At 55.1% G+C, this 22,200-nt stretch overlaps 1 protein-coding gene across 1 annotated transcript in view; it reads left to right on the top strand.

Moving 5' to 3' along the window:
* The window catches only part of LOC140709084 (voltage-dependent T-type calcium channel subunit alpha-1I-like), a 57,487-nt gene that overhangs the window by 31,074 nt on the left and 4,213 nt on the right, over positions 1-22,200 (top strand). The window contains exons 4-7 of the mRNA XM_073006705.1: positions 7,328-7,487; positions 13,885-14,200; positions 15,812-15,904; positions 19,726-20,038. Coding sequence (XP_072862806.1) covers positions 7,328-7,487; positions 13,885-14,200; positions 15,812-15,904; positions 19,726-20,038 — 882 coding nt within the window. The remainder of the gene's footprint in view (positions 1-7,327; positions 7,488-13,884; positions 14,201-15,811; positions 15,905-19,725; positions 20,039-22,200) is intronic.

Raw genomic sequence — 22,200 nt, 5'->3', positions numbered from 1 at the left:
CTGCCCAACCAGGGTCATGGTCAGGCCAACCGTGCTGAGGAGGGGTGAGGAAGTCCTCAATATTCCTTCTTGGAAGGGCCTTGGGGGGCATTTGTTGGGCAGGTCTGAGAGATGCACCTTGAAATAGTTGGCGTGGAAGTGTCGGCATTTTCACTTGGAGTGCGTGTTTACTCGGGGCTTGGGGAGAGCAGAAGGAAGGCTACTGGGCTATCAGTCCCCACCAGGTCGCACCTTGGACTTCAGGGCTGTCTGTTCTAGACACCTACAAGGGGCTCCCACTTTGTCCCGAGGGAGAAAGGCCTGGCAGCCCCCATGGGGAAGGAAGAGAGGGAAGGAGGGAGAGAAACGGGGAGAAATGAGGGGGGCCAATTTCCCCAGGGCTGCTCCTTTCCCAGGAGAGATGGGGCTGGGTGGGTGGGAGAACATCTGGCCAGAGCATCTGGTGAGCGCTGGATTTGGCAACAGGAAAGAGCAGCCTGGACTGTGCAGGGAGAAGTGCTTGGGGGTGGGGCAGGGCCAAGGCAGCCTCTCCCTCTCCCCCCATCTCAGGTCGAGTTCTGGTTCTGTTCTACAAATCCGGAGGGAGGGAGTGTCCTGGACAGGACACTGGACCAAAGTACTGGCCACTGTGGTTTCACTGACTCGTGGATTGCTTCCATCATTCATCCAAAGTAAAATCCACCTGGGGTTTTCTGGGAGAGACCCTGGCCAGGTGTGGGGCCAAGATCAGGCACAGCCCCTTCCCCAAAGGCTGACAGCTGCAGGCCAGTGCGATCCCTGCTCTGATGGGGGCAGGGACCGATGGGAAAGGGTGCCTACCTGGACTAGGAGGAGGCTTCTCAGAGGAAGGGGTGGCGGGACATTTGAAGGATGCCTAGGAGTGGTTTGGGGCACAGTGGGTGGGGGGACCTGCAGTGAGACAGCCGGGCCAGCCCCCGAGGGTGTGAGCACTACCAGCTCTGGGAGGGACCCGAGGCCTCTCCTGGGATGGGGGAAGTGTGCTGCTGGTTGGCTGAGGTTGGTTTCCTTTCTCAGCGGTGGGCACCAAGGCCCTCCACTAGCCCACAGGCCCCTCCCTGGCTGGGCCTTGGGCCGGCAGCTGTGACCCCGGCAACCTGGCCGTCTGCTGCCTGGCCAGGCCTCCCGGTACCCACTGTGCCCCTGATTAGTTCGCGCTGGCAATGGCAGGAGCAGAGATGGCCTCTCCCAGCCACTCAGCCCCTTTACTGACCCAGCCAGTCCAGGGAGAGGGGCCCCCAGTGGCCAGGCCACAGCCTCGGCTCCCCTCACCCCGACTCCACTCTTCGGGGCCACGGGCTGTGCCCTGGCAGAGGCTGGCACGCGTCTGGCGATTTCTACTGGAGCTGGTCTGGCAGAGTGGCTGAACCGATCTGGGCTGACAGCTCCCCGCTGCCAAGAACACCCCAAACCTCCAGGGGTGATGCCTATCAGGAAGCGCTTCCTGTTCTTCCTGCCACCTCCTCTCAGGTGTCCCCACTGCCACCAAGGGGCTACCTCTGCCTAGCTGCTGCCCAGGTTCTCTCAAGCAGAGGCTCTAGTCTAGGGGCTCTCAAAAAGGGTGAGCAGTTCCATCCACCGGCCCGCTGCCATCTGCCGCCACCAAGCCCCCAGTTTTCAGTGCTGTCTGGAGACTGTCCTCACCCTGGTGCTCCACGTGATGCTCCTGGGCCAGACCCCTCTCCCCTGAACTCTAGACCCCAAGAGCTAGCAAAGCGACTCCATGGGGATGTACTCCGGCCACCCCAAGCTCCGCATCTCTAGATGGAGCCCCACCCCTGCTGAGGGCTGCTCTGTGGCTCCAGGCCCCACACCTTGGAGTCCCCAACTGCCCTCTTCCTCCTACATCCACATCCCATCCCTTGGCTTGGCCCCCAAAATACCTCCAGAACCCACCACGTTCCCCATTCCACTGCCATCATTGTCTGGGCTCAGCCCCCCCACCTTCCGGTTTATCACAATGACGAGTGTACGACGGCCAGGCAGGGCCAGGCGGGACGGAGAGGAGCAGGGGGACGGAAGGCCCGATCATCAGGCTGTGAGGGTTGTGGGGAGGTCCCAGTGTCTGGCCTGGGCCATCCTAACAGTGAGGGCACAGGGCAGGGAACCACAGCTCTCCTGGGCCCCACCCTCAGCACTCCCATTTCTGTCCCAGGCGAGGCCCCTGGGAGGCAGTGATCACACAGCTGTGGAGCCCACAGGCCCAGCCCCCTTTCAGAGATGTGTGTGCCATTTGGGGCGCTGTCCACAGGGGCGTCTGCACGAGATCCTGCAGACTGTGCCATTGATGCTCTCCCGCCTCTGCCCTGGTCCCCTGCGATCCATTCTCTGCCCAGCAGCCTGGCAATCCTCTTACCCCTTCCCCAGATCACGTCTCCCTTCTGCTCATTCCCTTATGGTGGCTCCTGTGATACCTCTGGAGAAGCTCAAGTCTTCCAGGCCCCTGGCCCTGTCTCCTCCCCAGCCTCATCCCTGCTCGGCTTCCCTGCAGCCACATGGTCTCCTTGCTGTGGCTGTGGCTGTGGCTGTGCTTGACTGCCTCCCGCCTCCAGGCCTTTGTCCAGGCTGCCTCCGACTTGAGGGCTGTCCCCCAGACAGCGACAACCCCTCAGCTGACTCTGCCACCCCCTCCCCGTCTCTGCTCAGCGTCGTCCTGCTTTTCCTGGCCCCCTATTTAATGTTCACCTGACTCCAGGCCAGACCCCCAACCTTTTCCCCCTTCTTTTTGTTTTCATAGCACTTTTCATCCAACGAATGAGGACGTGTCCTTATGTGTCACCCATGTGGTTTATTGCCTGTTTTTCCCTCCCCTACCTGGGATGTGAGCCTCATGAGGACAGGGAACTTTGTTTTGTGTGTTTTTTTAAACTCATGTATCCCCATGAGCCTAGCACAGTGCCTGGCACGTAGCCAGCCCTCATTCAGTTCTTGCTGAGTGGCTCCATTCACTCGCCCATCACACCTTTACTCATTCAAGCTGTCAGCCTTCAGCAGGCTGCTTTGTGCCAGGTCCTGGTCTGGATGGGAGAACACAGAGCAGCCGCCTTGGCCTTGGGTGCAGAGCCTGCCTGATTTCCAGCGGGGAGGAGGAGGCAGAGCCAGTAACTGGCACAGGCTACGATGGAGGGCGGGTGGGCAGCGGCAGCTCATGGCAGGGGCACCATATGGGGTGACTGCTCAGCTGAGATCCCCAAAAAGGAGGCGAGAGATGGCCCTCCAAGCATGTGCAAGGGCACGGAGGCAGCCCCGAAAGTGGGCTTTCCAGGACTGGAAGTGGGTCTGTCTGGCTGGATGCAGCACAGCGGTCCCGGGATCCTATGGCAGGGTGGAGGAGACGTTGTGGGCGGGGGCAGAGTGTGTGCCAGGGTGGGGAGTGGGGATGCTGGGAGCTGCCAGTCTGGCTGGTACCTTCAGGTGTGGTAGGGAGGATGGAAGGAGGTGGGGCCGGACTCGGGAGGAGTCTGTGAGCAGGGGCCAGGAGGTGGGGGTGAGGATTTGCACTTTCCCGTGGGGCGCATGGGCTGTTGGAGGCTTCTGACTTCAGGGAATCTTCCATCAGCAGTGTCCTGGCCCCATGGTATTCCTGAAGGGCTGGCTGGACAGGAGCCACTGTCCACTCTGTAGATGAGGCCACTGGGGCCCAGAGAAGGCAAGCTTTGCCTCAAGGCCACCCTGCTGGGACTGGGACCCAGATGTCCTGTCCTGGGCCTGTGCTCTGGGCGCTCACTAGGCTGGGGGCTGCATCAGGTGTCCTGAGGACTCCAGGGTCCTCTTCCCCTTTTTAGCTGGGGACCCAGGGCCCTCAATCACACCTGTGGGGCTGCCTGTAGCCTGTTCCCATCATGGCCCATCTGGCTCTTGCTCCAGGCCGAAGGCTTGAAAAGGTGCACTAAGAACGCAGAACCAGGCCAGGCGCAGTGGCTCACGCCTGTAATCCCAGCACTTTGGGAGGCCGAGACGGGCGGATCACGAGGTCAGGAGATCGAGACCATCCTGGCTAATACGGTGAAACCCCGTCTCTACTAAAAATACAAAAAATTAGCCGGGCGTGGTGGTGCGCGCCTGTAGTCCCAGCTACTCAGAGGCTGAGGCGGGAGAATGGCATGAACCCGGGAGGCAGAGCTTGCCATGAGCCAAGATCGCACCACTGTACACTAGCCTGAGCAACAAAGCGAGACTCCGTCTCAAAAAAAAAAAAAAAAAAAAAAAAACAACACAGAACCAGGTAAGCCCGTCCTGATCCTGAGAGTGAGTGAGAGCCTTGGGGCAACAAGAGACAGGGTGGTTTCATGACTAACTGGGGGTGAGAATCAGGGAGGACTGCCTGGAGGAGGAGGGTTTGGCCGGGGGAAGGTGTGGCAGGAGATGAAGTAGAAAGGATGGTTTGAGGCAGATGGTGACTTGCAGGCAGACTCTCTGCTCTTTCTGTCTGTCGTCTTTGTTTCTGTCACTCCTAGTTTCACTTTCTCCTCTGTCTGCTTTTCTCTTTTCTCTCCCTGCCTCCACCTCCTGTGCCAGCCTCCAGAGGCACTGAGGGTACAGTGTAACTGGCCAACCTGTCTTGGCTAATTACTTGACCGTTGGCATAAAAGGAAGATTAGCCTTGGTCTCTTGAGGTCCTCCCTGGCTCCCTAATCCTGTGGCCCCTCTTCACTGGTGAGGAAGGGATAAAGTCGTTCTAAGTCCTTAATTAGCTAATTATGCTGGGGCTCTGTGGTCCTGGGACTCCCTGGGCCCCAGGGAGGGCTGTGAAGTGCACTGGGGCCCAGCTGGGCAGAGTGAGGCGGGAGGGGAGGAAGGACGGGGCTGCCATTCAGGGAAGCCAGCCGGATAGGTTTGCAGGAGCCTTTTGGAATTTCAATATCCCAGAGAACAAGGGAGATGTAATTAATTGAGCAACAAAGGCCGACCGGAGGGAACAGCAGGAGTGGGAGTGAAGCAGCCAGGCTGGGACTGTGCGGAGCTGCCTTCTCCAGGCCCTTCTCATCCAGCCTCTTCTCCAGCTGCTACCAGCCCTCTGTGCTTGCCTCCTGCCCCTGTCCTGGCCTCGGGGCTCGCCCATTCTTTTTTGAAGCTTAGAGCTGATCAAGGGCTCTGCCTGCTTAGAAATATGCCAGCAGACCTCCTTGCCCAGACACCCAGCACAGAGCCCCACGCTCCTCGGACCCCCCCGCAACCGCCCTCAGGAATGGTGCCTTTGCCCATGCCAGTCCCTCTGCTGGCCAAGGCTTCACATCCTGGAGTCCAGCTCAGCAAATGTGCCCGGAGCGGCCCCACTCCCCAGTCATGGTCCTTTGGCTCAACACTTGATTCCCTGTCCTCTTGCTGCCAGGCTGTGAGCTCTGGTGGCGGGGGGGATGGGGGTGGGGAGGGTAAAAAATTGGGTCTTGTTTGTCTTTGGATTCCCCATGTGCCCAACGCCATGCCTGGCATGAAGCTGGCATTTACTATGTGTTTCATGAATGAACGAACGAACGAACGAATGAATGGTGGGGCACTAAAAAGGCCTGTAGTTGGCCTGCTTGAGTCAGGGGATCCATTTGGATGGATGACCCATCCATGTATTGGGCACCCATTCTATTTTCTCCCTTCCCTCTGCTGCACACGCCTCGCTCCCCTGCTTGGGGGTGTAGGGTGGTGGAGGACGGAGCCCTCACCCTGGCCTGCCCCGGTGGGATGAAGCCGCCTGCAGGCGAGCCCCGCTGCCCTTCCTGAGAGGAAGCTGACCTAGTTTTGTGGAGAGGGAAGATGGGGTGAGCATTCATTATTGATTGGAAATCACTGCACACAGAGTTTGTGATGCAAATTCCAAATAATTATCCTCATTAATAACCACCTCAGGCTCACCCCTGGCATACATAACCATCTGGACAGGGCCACTGTTCTACTTGTCACCATTCTTCCATCTTCCTCTCTCCAATCTTCTACTCCCTCCCCATGACTTATTACATAATTTGTTCATGAGTAGTCATTGAACAAATGTTAGGTGAGTCTGTCTTCTGGGCCAGGACCTGCTGGGTTCTGGGAATACTGAGGTGACTTAGACAAGGGTCCTGCCCCCAGAACCTTACAACCTGGTGGAAGAGACAGGAAAGTAGACAGACAACTATACATTAGGGCTAGAAGACGAGATATAGAAGATGGATGGAACCTCCTAGGTTGTGCAGTATACAACATGCACAACTGTACATGGCAGCCTAGGCTAGGTCAGAGGTGCTGAGATTGCCCAGAGCAGAAGAGAGAAGGATGAACTCTACCTGTGATGATGTAAGAGTCTGGAAGCCTTCGCAGAAACAGCATTCACAGGGCTGTGGTGGCTGAATAGGGATTTGCCAGGCAGAAGAGAGGAGCAAGGGTGTTCTGGGAAGAGGTAACAGCAAGGATAAAAGCACGGAGGTGTGAAATCTTATGGTATGTTTAGGGAACTTCAAATAATTTGGCACTGCAAGGCATAGGCTGTAAATTGAGAGAGGTATGAAGCTAGAGAGGTGGGCAGTATGGACTCTACAGGATCTTAGGGGGAGGCTGTGTACTCAAAGGTGCTCCACCAACTCTTCACCTTCTTTGGAGCCATGGACTCCTGTGTGGGCCTTCTCTGTAGAGCCTATTAGCAGGCCCTTGGCTCTTCTGAAGGTGACTCTGGGGGCTCTGCCTGGTTCTCTCATGCAGTGGGAGTGGTAATTCTGGCTGGTACTGCTGTGTCCTGACATGGTCAAGGGGAACAGTGACTGCCCCAGAGACAAAGGGTGTTCAGGACACATTCATTGGGCATGTACTATGACCACTCTATGCAGGTGCTGGGCATACTAAGGTGAACCAGCCTCAGTCCCAGGCCACTGGGACAAGGGGGTTGTGAAAAGACACCTGGTCTAAATCTAGACCCTGCTGCTTCTGAGCTGTGTGACCTAGGGCAAGCAGTTTCAGTTCTTTGAGTCTCCAGCTGCCTTCTCTCTAAAATAGAAGTGATAGTACCAACCTCACAGAGTTGTCATGAAGACTGAAGATCACATTTGTGCAAGTACACAGAAGAGCACTTAGTACATAAAAGGTGCTCCATAAGTGCTTGCTTGTTCATTCACAATCTAGTGTAAGTGGAGCGGGGCCCTGAGCCATTTCCATGGCTTTTTGGGTGGAGGGGCAGATACAAAGGAGAGGGTGTATCTGGCAGCCACTGAACAGGATGGGAACAGCAAGGAGCTCCTGAAAATGCATCCCACTCCCCGTCCCTGTTTCTCTAACCTTGCTCTCACTCTTTCCTCTCTGGGACCTCTGCTCCGTCTGACCATCCCTCCACCTTTCCCCCTCCCAGGTATGCGGATCCTGGTGAACCTGCTCCTGGACACGCTGCCCATGCTGGGGAATGTCCTGCTGCTCTGCTTCTTTGTCTTCTTCATCTTTGGCATCATAGGCGTGCAGCTCTGGGCCGGCCTGCTGCGCAACCGCTGCTTCCTGGAGGAGAATTTCACCATGTGAGTTCAGCCCCTGCCATCCATGCAGCTCCAGGGACTCTTACTAAGACACAGTTTTAACCTTCTGGGTCACTGGGAATCAGGACCAATGGGGTAGAAGCAGCAGAAAAAGAGAGGTCAGGTAGGAAGGGAAAGGGAAGTTAAGACACAAGCAGAAGTGATGCCCAGGAGGAAAAAGAAGACAGAAAACCTGAAGAGCAGGCATAGAACTTGGCTCTCCGCTCACAGCACATTCATTCCCCTTGGTGGCTGAGTCATCCAGGAAGGCTGAGCTCCCATTCGGCCGCCTGTGTATGAAAGCAGGGGGCGGGACACTCCTCCGAGAGAGGATTATTGACACACAAATCAAGCTCTGACTCTTGGAGGAGCTGGGCTTAGTTGTCTGAAAAATGGGATGCCTATAGAACCTGTGCTTCCGTAGTGGTGGGGGACAAGTGTACACACACACGTACCTACGCGTATGTGTTTGGACATGAATATGCATTCATTTCAGATAAGCATGGCGTGCACCAACTAAGTGCCAGGCCCCAGGGAGTCAGAAACAGGAGAGAATTTTCATCCATTTTCTCACTCCCCTTTGTTGGGCCTGTGCTCAGGTCTCAGGATGCGGCAGAAGAGGGGATCCCTGCCCTTGAGAAGCGCAGGGCTGGGAGCCGATCCCAGACACCTCTAGTGAGTGCCTCTCAGTCTGTCAATCATGGACCGAGGTGACTGTGGGAGGTGTGGGGATGTGGGGACACTGTACAGGTGAGAGCTAGTTTCTCCCTCTCCGCCTGTCTGGTTGGGGAGAGGGTAGCAGAGCTGGAGGGTGAAAGTTGGGTAGGAACGGGCCCATCCACCCATCGCTATGGGGGAACAGTAGGGTACTTGGGTAGACCACAGCAGGGGCACCTTGGTGGGTAAGGGCCCCAAGTGGGGGTTCAGGAAGGGGGTCTACACTTGTGCCCACTCCCAGAAGGGGCAGGTCCTGAGGCAGGGCCCGGGGCAGTGGGACCGGGGAGAGGCAGCTGCTTTGAAGTCAGGGTAGTATGAGCTCTGCCCCTCTGTCCCACAGGGCTCTTTCCCTGGATCCTTCTGTGGCCGGCCCCTTCTTTTTTTTTTTTTTTTTTTTTTTGAGATGAGTCTCGCTCTGTCGCCCAGGCTGGAGTGCAGTGGCCGGATCTCAGCTCACTGCAAGCTCCGCCTCCCGGGTTGACGCCATTCTCCTGTCTCAGCCTCCCGAGTAGCTGGGACTACAGACGCCCGCCACCACACCCAGCTAGTTTTTTTGTACTTTTTAGTAGAGACGGGGTTTCACCGTGTTCACCAGGATGGTCTCAATCTCTTGACCTCGTGATCCGCCCGTCTCGGCCTCCCAAAGTGCTGGGATTACAGACTTGAGCCACCGCGCCTGGCCCGGCCCCTTCTTATTATGTGGGCTCAGCCCACCCGACACCTCCTCCTGGAGGCCTTCCCTCGCCCTCCCTCACCACCCCAGCCCCAAGTTGGCCATCACACAGCCCTGCTGGGGTTTCTTCTTGACTCATCTCTCTGAAATCATCTCCTGTCGGTTCATCCAAGGTCTCTGGAGGCCCCTGGAATGTCAGTTCTCTACTGCAGGGGCACCTGGGGCTTGACTCTTCCCAGGATCTAGAGCAGGACTTGGTACAGGTGCTGCCAGCTAATTGTTGAAGGAATGAGTGAGTGAGTGGATGTGTGAGTTCATTTCACCCAGAGGCAGGCTGGGAGCGAGGACTGGCTATTGGAGATTCTGTGTCCCGGTCCCTGATGTCTCCTTCTCTGTGATCGTCCCAGCCCTGTCTTGGATGCAATAGGGGAGTTGGAGGGAGGATGCCGTGGACATGCTTGGGCCGTGTTAAAGAGTAACCTGATCTGGTCCACCCCCATCCCCACCCCAGGAAGGGGATAATAAATATAAAGAAATGTCACTGGAGAAAGAACGCCCTAAGGGAAGATGCTGGGTGATTGCCACGCCTCCCTCTGAGCTCCTGGCTTCATTCTCTTAGGGCGGGTGGTCGGTGATGAAGAAGAAAGGAGATGAGTACAGTTCATGCACGTCTGGGTGGGGAGCAAGGCCAGGGTCATTCCAGGTCTGTGACTCCTGTAGAAATAAGGGAGGTTTAGACCTTAACTCACAAGGCTTGTTTAGGACAAGAAGCAGAGAAGTTGGTAACCAGGGTTCACAAAGAGGCAGCAAGATCTCTTCTGGGTGATCAGAAAGCTGGAATTTGAGAAGATCCTAGCTAGGATCTTGGGGAACCAGGCAGGGTCTTGGGCAGGGGAATTCCTCAAAGTCCTCTTTTTGGGCTCTCCCCAGCCAGGGCTGTTGCCTGGAAGCCTCTAGCTCCTGGCACAGTGGACCCTGTGAGAGGGGCAGAGCTCAGTAGTCAGGGTGGAGAAGGGCCCTTCCTGGGGTGTAACCCAAAGAGGTCGGAGTTGGGGCCACAGAAAGCCTCAGCCCAACCTGTCACTATGCAAATGGGGACTGAGGCCTAGATGGGAAGGGACTCACCCAGGGCCAACGGCAAGGCTTCCAGCAAGCATCCAGCCCCTTCCTGGCTGTGTGGGTGTCAGGACGCTGTCATTCCACAAACACTCACCAACCCCTTCCAGGGGCCAGGGCCTATGCTGGGCCCTGGGGATGCAGAGACCCTTTATCTTGGCCACTGTCCTCTGTACTGTCTCACTGGGGGGCTGAATGTGTTGAAAATTAGGCCTCAGGGTGCTCTGGGCTTGGCAGAATGGGGCCTGGAAGCCCAGAGGGGTTACAAGACCAGCCAGGGTGGGGACCAACGGGGCTTCTCGCTTCACAGAGGACCAGCGGGACTTCTTGCTTCGCAGAGGATGTGACCTTGAGCTGAACCTAAAAGGTTCAAGAAAAATGTCTCCAGGCAGGCGGGGGCACAGGGAGTGGGTGGGGAGGGTATTCCTGATCGAGGCAGCCTCACTGCCACAGTGTGGTGTGTGGGTTAGGAACCCGAGCCCCAGCCTGGCAGTCAGGGTCAAATCCTGCCTCTCTCACTTGGCAGCACTCCTGGGTGTCTACCCAAAAAAGGGATGGCTTATATACATCCCAAGATGTGTACAAGAATATTTATGAGTCATAAGAGCCGAAAAGCCAGGAACAACCCCAAACCATCGGCAGAATGAATAAATAAATGGCAGTGTATTCACTCAGCGGAATACTCACAGACGTGACAAAGAAGGAATTACGTTTCGCTCTCTTAATGGCGTCCTTTGATGAATGAAACTCTTAGTTGTAATGAAGTCCAGTTTATCAATCGTTTTTTTAGCTTTGTTTTTTGTATCCTATTTAAGAAATCTTTTCTAAAGATTGTGAAAATATTTTCCAGTGCTTTCTTTTAGGAACTTTCTCTTTTTAAAAAATCCTTACATGTAGGTCTGTGGTCCATCTCTAGTTTTGTGTATGGTTTGTGGTTAGAGTCAAGATTTTATTTATTTATTTATTTACTTATTTATTTTCTGACGGAATCTCACTCTGTCGCCTAGGCTGGAGTGCAGTGGCATGATGTTGGCTCACTGCCACCTCCTCCTCCCAGGTTCAAGCGATTCTCCTGCCTCAGTCTCCTGGTTAGCTGGGATTACTGGCACATGCCACCACGCTATTAAATGGCTAATTTTTGTATTGTTAGTAGAGATGGGGTTTCGCCATGTTGGCCAAGCTGGTTTTGAACTCCTGACCTTAGGTGATCCACCCACCTTGGCCTCCCAAAGTGTTGGGATTACAGGTGTTAGCCACTGCACCCCGTCCCCATTGGGATCAAGATTTATTGATTTATTTTCAGTGGATAGTCAGTTGTCCCAGGACCAGTGATGGAAAACTCTACGCTTTCTCCACTGAATTGCAGTGGTGCCTCTATGAGACTCAGGTGACCATATGTATTTGGGTTGGATGTGTACATTTTGATTATTGATGGATGTGCCAAATTGCCCTCTAAGAAGGTTGTACCAATATATACTCCCACAACAGTGTGTGTGAGTGTCTGTTTACATTCATTCTTCTCCTGAATATTACCAACCCTGAAATGTTTGCCATTTGGATGGGTGTAAAATGATCTCATTACTTTTTGTTTGCATTTGGTTATTTTGTTCCATTAGTGTTTCTTCGTATATATTGGCCATTTTTTATTTGTTCTGTGAATTTTTTCTGTTCTTTTGCCCTTTTTTTTCCCCCTAGTGGGTTATTTTTCCTTTTCCTTACTGAGTTGCGGGAGACTTTCATATGCTTTAGACCAATAGTCCCCAACCTTTTTGGCACCAGGGACCAGTTTCATGGAAGATGATTTTTCCATGGACCAGAGTTGGGGGATGGTTTTGGGATGAAACTGTTCCACCTCAGATCATCAGGCATTAGATTCTCACAAGGAGTGCACAACCTAGATCCCTTGAGTGTGAAGTTCACAATAGGGTTTGTGCTTCTGTGAGAATCTAATGCTACCACTGATCTGACAGAAGGTGGAGCTCAGGCAGTAATGCTCTCTCACCCGACACTCATGTCCTCCTGTGTGGCCCCGGGGGTTGGGGACCCCTGCTTTAGATAGTTACCTTTTATCTTCTTTTTATGTTGCAAATACTTCATCCTATGCAACAGCAAACTATGGCCCGTTTTGGTAAATAAAGATTTATTGAAACAGCTATGCCAACTTGTTTATCTATTTCCTATAACTGTTTGCAGATTACAATGGCAAAGTTGAGTCATTGGGACAGAGGCCAGGTGCTGTGCAGAAAAATATTTGCTAATATAGCCCATTACACAAAAAGTTTGCCTACCTCTGCTTTATCCCAATTTGTTGCTTGTCTTTTTACTTCGTATATTTTGTCTCAGTGAAATTTTACATTAGTATGTAGTTGATCTGGTTGAACATTTCCTTTACAAAACTTGGATTTTGTGTCTTACCCAGGAAAGTTATACCTATCTTGAGTTAACAAAAAATATTCCATTTTTTCTTATAATGTTTTGGTGGTGATGTTCATTGCATTTATGCTTTTTAATCCACTGGAAGTTTACTATTTTTAGTTTTACAATTTATCTTAATCTAATATATCCAAATATTATTTTTAATGTGTAATCAGTATAAAAATTAAAAATGAGATAATTTATATGTCTAGTTTTGGATACCTGTCTTCAGAAAGTTTATTTTTGTGTATGGTGTGAGGCTGGGATCTAACTAGTATTTCCCAAATAGATAGCAACTATCCTAACATCACTTACTGACAGGCCCCTCCTTTCTCTGCAGGTCTGAAAAGCCATCTCTGTGATATACTAAGTTCCCCTTTGTACATGGGTTTGTCTTTGTGCTCTATGGCATTCCATTAACCTTTCTGTTCGTGTCACAGTGGTACACAGTATTAACAATCATAGTTGTAGAGTATTTGGCTCTCTTGTAGATCTGGTTTCTGTTTATCTCTCTCCTTTTTAAAACTTGTCTTGACTATTTTCCCATCCAAATAAATCCTAGAGCCATCTGGGCAGGCTCCACAGGCCAAAATGTTGGGATTTTGATTAGGATTGCAGTGAAGCATAGATTAACCCTTCTGGATGGTCAGAGTAGGGATTGTTGTCTGTTTTATAGATGAGGAAATCAAAGTCCAGAGAGGGGCAGCTGGGCTCGGTGGCTCATGCCTGTAATCCCACCACTTTGGGAGGCTGAGGTGGGTGGATCACCTGAGATCAGGAGTTTGAGAACATCCTGACCAATGTGGTGAAACCTTGTCTCTACTAAAAGTACAAAAATTAGCCAGGTGTGGTGGCATGCACCTATAGTCCCATCTACTCAGGAGGCTGAGACAGAAGAATTGCTTGAACCAGGGAGGCGGAGGTTACAGTGAGCCAAGATCTCGTCACTGCACCCCAGCCTGGGTGACAGAGCGAGACTTGGTCTAAAAAAAAAAAAAAAAAAAAAAAAAAACCAAGTCCAGAGAGAGGAGGTGATCCGCCTAGGATTACTTAGATGCAAGTGGGTGGAGCAGATGGAGGATTTACCCCTCATCTGCTGGATTGGTAAAAGCCAGTGCTTGCTTATTGAGCATCTGCTCTGTCTGTGTGAACCCAACAGTGTGTGTGGCCTGGGGATGCTGAAATGTCCAGCCTCCCAGGGGCGTTGGGGGCATCTTCCCCAGGAGCCGTAATGAAGGTGTGTGCAAGGCACAGTGAGGCTCCCCAGAGGAGGGGACCACAGTGGGCCAGTGGGGGTTTTCTTGGCCATAACAGAGGTGAGGAATGGTGACCAAGCAGGGGAACAGCATGTGCCAAGGCCTGAAGCAGTGACAAGGCCTTCTGAGCCATCCTGCCATGCTGTATGGCCTCTCCCTTCCTGATCCTCCTGGCAGTGACCCCTCCCCTTTCCCTCTTTTACCCACCCTTGCCTGTGGACAGACAAGGGGATGTGGCCTTGCCCCCATACTACCAGCCGGAGGAGGACGATGAGATGCCCTTCATCTGCTCCCTGTCGGGGGACAATGGGATCATGGGCTGCCATGAGATCCCCCCACTCAAGGAGCAGGGCCGTGAGTGCTGCCTGTCCAAGGATGACGTCTATGACTTTGGGGCGGGGCGCCAGGACCTCAACACCAGCGGCCTCTGTGTCAACTGGAACCGTTACTACAATGTGTGCCGCACGGGCAGCGCCAACCCCCACAAGGGTGCCATCAACTTTGACAACATCGGTTACGCTTGGATTGTCATCTTCCAGGTGAGGCTGCTCAGGCCTGGGGCCAACCTGGTCCTAGAGTGGGCAGCTCTGCCTGGTGGGCAGGGCTCTGTGCTAGGTATTTGCTACCCCCTATCTGACTGAAACCTGCCCAGCTTGCTGGCAGAATAGGCATTATCGTGCCCATTTTATAGACAGAGAACCCGAGGTTCAAAGAAAGGAAGCAAGCTAATTGACCACAGATGATGTGAGTATTAAATGGCAAAACTAGGATCTTAACCCAGCTCTGGGTGACCCCAAAGCCTGAGCTCTTTGCAGAGCCCCAGGTTGCCTTGGGCCATATGGATCCCAGCAGGGAGGGCTGTTCAGAGAGGAGAGGAAGGATTCAAGCTCTGTTGGAGGGATTGGCTGACCAAGGCCAGGATCATGGGGTAGGAGGACATTCCCGGTGGGGACAGCCTGAGTAAAATTCTGGTGCAGGGAGTGCCAAGTAGCTAATCTGAAGTCAGTAAGAAATGTTTCTCGCCTTGTCACCCAGTGCACATAATACACACACTTTCACAAAGCAGCGCTAGCCTCATGGTGTGCAAAGCGCTTGTTGCATGGCCCCACTGCAGTGACTGTCCTGTCAGCCTACAGTCTGCAGAGGATAGGCTGGGGTATGTGTAGGGAAGGAACTAGGGCAGTGGACCTTGGGTGTATTGCTTGGCCTCTCTGTGCCTCCGTTTTCTCATCTTTAAAATGGGGTAGAAACAGCCCCCCTCACCTTGGGTGACTGTTAAGAATAAAGCAGATGGCGCGCTCAGGGCAGCCAGCCCTGTGTGCAGAGAGTGCTGAGTAGAGGTTACCTTTCTGCTGTCCTTGGAAAGAAGAAGGGACAGGAGCAGAGAGGGGGAGCTGAGAATTCCCTGAGGGAGTGGTGGGAGGGCCGAACTCTGCTGCCTCTGCTGCCCTGTGCTGCCCTGCACTGCCCTCCACTGCCCTAGGCACTTTGCCCTGGAGAGCGTCAGGATCATTTGTTCAGAGCTGCAGGGTGTGAGGTGACGGCAGCAACTGTGTTTTGGAACTGTCTGCCCAGGAGAGTGGGTGGCTGCTCAGGGGGTCCCACTCTGTGCATTTGCCAGAAGCTAGTAAGGACCTAGAGTTTGTCGTTCCCAAGGCTGCTCCATCCCCCAGTCTGGGAAGGAGTCGGGGTGGGGTGGGTGGTGACAGAGTCACACCAGCCTCATCACAGTGCGTACTATCAGGCTCCACCGAGCTGCACCCCAGCCCTGCCAGGTGGGCTCCCCACATACAGAAGAAGCAGCTGAGGCTCAAAGAGGGTGGGTGGCCCAGCTGATAAGCTGGAGCAGGGGCAGGCTCCCTGCTTTTCCAGCCCTCCTGCTGGTGTGGTAGACTGGAAGGACCAAGGTTCAAATCCTGGCTCCACCCCTTCCTGGCTATGCGACAGTGGGCAAGTGCCTTCCTCTCGCTGAGCCTCAGTTTCCTCACCTGTATAATGTAATGTGCCTTGTCCAGCCCCTGTGAGAGGGACTCGAGGCAGCATGTATGATGCGTTCTGGCACACAGTGGGGCCTCTGTGTGGGGTGCTGCTTGGGCTACGGACTTTCTGATGGGCCAGCCCTCTCTGTCTCTCTCCTCTGCGCGCGGCAGGTGATCACTCTGGAAGGCTGGGTGGAGATCATGTACTATGTGATGGATGCTCACTCCTTCTACAACTTCATCTACTTCATCCTGCTTATCATAGTAAGTGTCAGGGAGCCTAGGCTCCTAGGCGCGCTCAGAACCTGAGGAGGGAGGGTCTTTGGGAACCCCCAGGGAGCCCCTCAGAGCGAGGCGAGCTGGGATGAGGAAGCAAGAAGGGCTATTTCTCAGCACCACTGGGCAGCAGGTGATTGAACGGGCTCATCAGGGGTGGCTGTCGGAAGCATCCATCACCTTCAATTGCTGTCATTTCTCATGTCTGGGCACTTACTTCCCCACCGATGCTCTGCTCCTGTTTCTCTGCCTTGTATCTCTGGGATACACTCTTTGCATGACCTGAGCCCGAGGTGCAGCCTCAGACTGGAAGCTTCAGAAGGGCTTCCAGCTCATGCCTGTTTTCCTGGACAGGGAAGACAAGATGCCTGGAGACTGAGCAGGGTTTGGAGGGAGGTCACCTGATGGTGATCTGGTGGAACTCCCTGAAATTCTCAGAGGGACTCCCATCTCTTGGGCAGCCCTGCCTTGTTGGGGTAACCTGGAGATGGAGGTGGGCCCACCTGCCTCTTCCTGGCCAGTCCCTCTTGCCTGCACCCCCACACAGTCTCCCCAGGGTGAGCTCATCCACCTCGTCATGCCTGACTGCAGCTTCAGCATAGCACAGTCCCCAAAATGTCAAGGTGATTCACTCCCAGGAGTCGCTGCTGAATCCTGCTGTTGCCAGGCTGGGTTCTCTGGCTTCCTGGTGGTGGGAGAGGGCACACTTGACCCTCCAGGGCAGTGCCCCATCCTGGGCTGGCAGGACCTTGACCTGGGGACCAAGGCCAGACCGGCAGGTGACCGGAGACACCTGCTGTTGTCTAAGCTCCAGTGCTTTCTTGGGGAGGCTGGAACCTTGGACCTATAGGAGATGCCCCAGATAAAAGGAGAGGGGCCAGATATTCAGCATTGCCATCCATGGCCTTGCATACTCATTCACTAGAACATTCAGGAAGCCCACACTGCACCAGGCCCTGAGCCAAGTGCTAGGAACAGAGCAGTGAGTAAGGCCCAGCCCCTGTCCTCAAGGAGCTCACAGTCTCGTGAGAAGATGGGCTGACAGCAGTCAGTGACTATACAGCATCTTAGGCGCCATGAGAGAAGGGAGCCCAGAGAAGGCTCCCAATCCAGCCTGGAGGAGGGATGGGGAGGTGGGAGGCTTCTTGGAGGAGGTGATGCCAGAATTGAGCCGTAAAGACTCAGGAGGTCAGCAGGGAAAGAGCCTCTTGGGCGGGGGTGGCTCCCAGAGCCCCTGAAGCTGGTCGGGATACTGCAGTGTGGGAGCCACAAGCCACTGAGGTTGCAAGAGGAGACTCCGGTTCCTAGGAGGGGCTGGAGGATGCTCCATCTGCTCTTGCTGTGGGGTTCAGGGTGGCTAAGGGTGCGGATGGGGTAAAGCGCAATGCTCCCCAAGCTCATTGTGAAATGGGGGACAGTGACAGCACCTTGCTCCTGGGCTCTCAGGAGGGTTAGGTGAGACAGAGCCTGAAGCCTGCATGCCCTTGGCACACAGTGAGTGCTCAGTACATGTGCTCTGCTACTATTACGGCTGCTGCTGTCGGGTCTCAGGCGGCCCTGTCACGGGACAATCTGCTACTATTGCGGCTGCTGCTGTGGGGTCTCAGGCAGCCCTGTCACAGGACAATCTGCTACTATTGCGGCTGCTGCTGTCGGGTCTCGGGCGGCCCTGTCACAGGACAAGGAGTGCTGGCGAGAGGCTGAAAGGGCTGAGTTTTTCCAGGTGCTGGGAAGGGTTCACAAAGCAAAGTCAGGACAAATGTGCTTCTATGTCACCTGCAGGGTCACCTCCCGTGAGGACCCTGAACCCCAGAAAGGTGAGGGGTACTTGGCCTTCAAGCCTAGGCTCTAGTACTCCTTTAAATTTTTATTTTTATTATTTTTATTTTATTTTAGAGACAAGGTCTGGCTCTGTCGCCCAGGCTGAAGTGCTGTGGTGCAATTATAGCTCACTGCAGCCTTGATCTCCTGGGCTCAAGCGATCGTCCCCACTCAGCCTCCTGAGTAGCTGGGACTATGGGCACGCACCACCATGCCTGGCTAATTAAAAAAATTTTTTTTTGAGACAGGGTCTTGCTATGTTTCTTAGGCTGGTCTCAAACTCCTAGACTCAAGTGATCCTCTGCCTTGGCTTCCTAAAGCACTGGGATTACAGGCGTGAGCCACGGCCCTGGGCCCCCAGTTCTCTTTCTTTCTTTCTTGTCTTTTTTTTTTTTTTTTTTTTTTTTTTTTAAGACGGAGTCTTGCTCTTGTTGCCCAGGCTGGAATGCAATGGCCTGATCTTGGCTCACTGCAACCTCTGCCTTCTGGGTTCAAGTAATTCTCCTACCTCAGCTTCCTGAGTAGCTGGGATTGCAGGTACACACCACCACACCCGGCTAATTTTTGTATTTTTAGTAGAGACGGGGTTTCACCATGTTGGCCAGGCTGGTCTCGAACTCCTGACTTCAAGTGAATCACCCGCTTCGGCCTCCCAAAGTGTTGGGATTACAGACATGAACCACCGCACCCAGCCTCCTTCTGACGTGAAAAGTTCTTGGCTCATCAGGTCTGAGCCTTCTATTTTACAGATGGGGAAGTGGAGGCCAGGAGGGGACGGAGGCCTGCCTGGGTCGCCCAGGGCAGCAGCTGCAGAGGCAGAGGCGGGTAGGAGCCTGAAAAATGTGTGGTCCCAGAGGGCAGGGCCCAGCCCTCTCTTCCTGCGACCCTCACACAGACCTGGTGCAGGGCAGCTCCCCAGGAAGAGCTTGTGGACGAGGTGACTGAGACAAGGATGGAAGGCCATCTTCTTACCTGATAGGCAGGGGATTTTCCCAGAGTTCTCTGGGTCAGTAACCCTCCCAGACCCTAGCTCCTCAATCATCATTGATGAGGCTGCAGCCGGGGAAAGCCTCCTGGCAGGCACCTCCGAGGGGGATGAAAGCTATCTGCGCTGGCTGGCTGGCTGGCCGCCAAGTTCACTCCCAGGCTCAGCAAATGCTGGGGAGGGGGCTGCACCCTGAAAGCCTGGAAACTGGAGAGGAGCCCCACTCCTGGAGCCATCAGGCCACGAGGAGATGGGATCCCCAATGCCGACCGGGGCAGCCTCTCCCCCTGCATTTCCTGTAAGCACAAATAAAGCCACGTGAAAACCCCGAGGGACCTTCTCTTTTCTCGTCTGGGGTCCCAGCTGAGGCCAGATTCTGGCCAGAGAGAAGGCAGGGCTGGGCGAGGACTCAGGGCCTAGGAAAGCCGAAACGGGCTGTGGCCTCCCTCCCTGGGCTCAGTGCAGATGTCCCAGGCGGATGGGGGCCAGGCCAGGGCCTAGGGGTGTGAGGGGAGCTGGGCTTTGAAGCAGATCCCAGTCGGGCCTGGGGAGCTGCCTAGGCCATCGCCTTCTCCTGGAGCGAGGCCTCAGCGATCTTTTCCTGTCCCCATCTGTGTCTGTGCCTGTGTCTCTCCGGGCCCCTCCACCTCTCCTGCCTCTTTCCCTGTCTCCACTCATCCCCTGCGTCTCCCCTCCCTTGTGTCTGTCCTCTCTGAGCCTGTCTCATTTTCTTTGTCATCGCGTCTGTGTACCTCGCTGTCTCTTTCTACCTGCCCCTACTCTGGCCTCTGTGTCTCTGGTTGGTCCCTGCCCCTCCTCTTTGCTTAATTTCTGCCTCTGTACCCGCATCTCCATCTCCGTCTCCATCTCCCCATCTCCCTCTGCCTCTTTCTCCCCATGTCTCCCTGCTGTCCCCACCCCATGACTCTGCCTCTCTCACCCCTCTGTCCCCTCCATCCGTGTCCCTGTCCCTGTCCCTGTCCTCTCCTCCCGTTGGTCACAGGTGGGCTCCTTCTTCATGATCAACCTGTGCCTCGTTGTCATAGCGACCCAGTTCTCGGAGACCAAGCAGCGGGAGCACCGGCTGATGCTGGAGCAGCGGCAGCGCTACCTGTCCTCCAGTACGGTGGCCAGCTACGCCGAGCCTGGCGACTGCTACGAGGAGATCTTCCAGTACGTCTGCCACATCCTGCGCAAGGCCAAGCGCCGCGCCCTGGGCCTCTACCAGGCCCTGCAGAGCCGGCGCCAGGCTCTGGGCCCAGAGGCCCCAGCGCCCGCCAAACCTGGGCCCCATGCCAAGGAGCCCCGGCACTACAGTAAGTGGCCCTGCATCCGACACGGCACTCAGGCACTGCATGCCAAGTGTCGCTCCTTTCTAGCACGTCCAGCAGGCCCAGCAGCCTCCACATTCCAGGTCTTCACTTTGTGCGCAAGTGTTTCCTTCACAGCCGCCAGGGAGCTCTGTCCCCGTCTCTGCCTGCCCTCTCCTGGCACCTGTCAGTCTGTACTGGACTGGGTCTGGTGCTGGGTGGAACTCAGCCTTTCCCTGGAGGCATTCGATCCCTGTGTGTGTGGAGATAGCAGCTCTGCCCCCGGAGCCACACTTGAGAGGAATGAACAAGTGTCTGTCCTCAGTCTTGGGAAGCTCCAATTCTTTCCCTGCTGCAGCCCACATCACTCCCTTCTCTGGGTTCCTTCTGCTGTCCCCTGCTTTCCAGCACACCCGAGCAATGACCCTGGGTGCCTGGCACAAAGGGGCTGTGGGTCTGCCCCCTCAAAGCTGTGGCATGTTGGGGACTCATGCCACCCTGTTCTCTGTGCTTGCCCTGGGGCTGTGGGAGTTACACTTTTGTTTTTTGTTGTTGTTGTTGTTGAGACAGGGTCACCGAGGGAGTGCAGTGACACCAACACAGCTTACTGCAACCTCGATCTCCTAGACTTAAGCCATCCTGCCGCGTCAGCCTTCAGAGTAGCTGGGACTGTAGGCGTGCACCCCTACGCCAGGCTAATTTTTAATTTTTTTTTTTTTTTGGTAAAGACAGGTCTCCCTGTGTTGTTGCCCAGGCTGGTCTCAAACTCTTGGGCTCGTGTGATCCTCCCGCCTTGGCCTCCCAAAGTGCTGGGATCACAGGCATGAGCCACTGCCCCTGGCCGAGGTTATGCTGTTAGGCTTGGAAGGGGCTGCCCTGTTGGTTGCCTCGTCTGTTCCAGGAAACAGTCCTGAGAAAGGAGCAGATAGTAATATTATCCCCACTTTTCAGATGGGAAGACTAAGGGTCAGGGAGACGAAGGGAGTATCTCGGAAGCCGGCATTGCCAGGCTTTGCAGGGGCCTGCCTCCCCTGGAAATGATCACTCGGGAAGAGGCAAGCCAGGGCCACAGAGGTGGGCCCTGCCCCCAGCCCCCAGCCCCAGTGCCACTTCTCCCAGTTGGCGCCGAGAAGGAAGTCAGCAGGCATGGGGACTGCGCTTGAGCAGGTGCGGGCCTCTGCAGGCCTGTCTCCTGCCTGTAAAGTGAGGACAGGGGCCCCCAGCATGCGACATCAGCAGCGGGAGTCAGCCACCCCAGACCCTGCTCTGGAAAGCCCAGTCCTTCCAGCCTTCATGGTCTGGGAATCGATTCTTGGGAGGCGAGCAGAAGAATGCACGCTCAGAGCTGCCGCCCACCCATCCTTGGGTGCCAGCCGTCCAGGCGTGGGCTTGGAGGAGGCCCCAGGTGGCCCGTGGGCAGGCCCGGCATGCGGATACAGGAGCCGGGGCCAGGCAAGGCTGGCACTGATGTTGCTGGAGGACGTGGGGGAGAAGTGTTCACTCCAACGGGCTTCCCGTGGCCACCTAGCCCCCTCTCCTGGTACCTGTGCCCCCTTGCCCCTGTGCCTCCCCTCTGCCCTGGAAAACGAGAGTTGGCAGCCGCCCCATGTCCAGGTGGGAGCAGTGAGCCGGCGCGGGGAAGGGCGTTGGCCTGTCCTCCGGGGTGAGGTGGGACTGGCCGCTGGGCTCCTGGCTGCCTGCTCCGGCTCCAGAGGCGGAACGAGTCAGGGGTGCTTATTTGGGGCTTGGGAGGCAGCTAGAGGCAAGTGTGGAAATGAAGGGCAGGTGTGACATGCTTTTCTTTCCCTTTCATGTTACTTTTTTGGCTTACACAAGCAAAATGTATTTATTCTAGGAATACACAGGAAAACACAAAGAAGAAATTAAACCAGGCAGAGAGAGGCTTCTCTGCCACCCCTTTGAGATGGTTCACAGATCACAGAACGCAGTCCAGGGCCAGCCCAGGCTTCTCCTGTGATTCTGGGGCAGCAAAGGGATGAAGTTCCCTCTTTCCAGCGGGCCTTCCTGCCCGCTGCCCCCACCTCCACCCCTTGTGTGGAGGGAAGTCCCAGGGGCTTCTGGAGTGAGGGTCCGCCCCTGCCCCAGGGCTCCATGCCTCCTCCCCTCCCTGGGAAACAAACCTCCCCCTCCCCACTCCCCCCCTGCTG

This window comes from Chlorocebus sabaeus, chromosome 19 (genome assembly GCF_047675955.1).
Source record: "Chlorocebus sabaeus isolate Y175 chromosome 19, mChlSab1.0.hap1, whole genome shotgun sequence".
NCBI classification, from domain to species: domain Eukaryota; kingdom Metazoa; phylum Chordata; class Mammalia; order Primates; family Cercopithecidae; genus Chlorocebus; species Chlorocebus sabaeus.
This window is presented reverse-complemented; position numbering and strand designations above follow the sequence as displayed.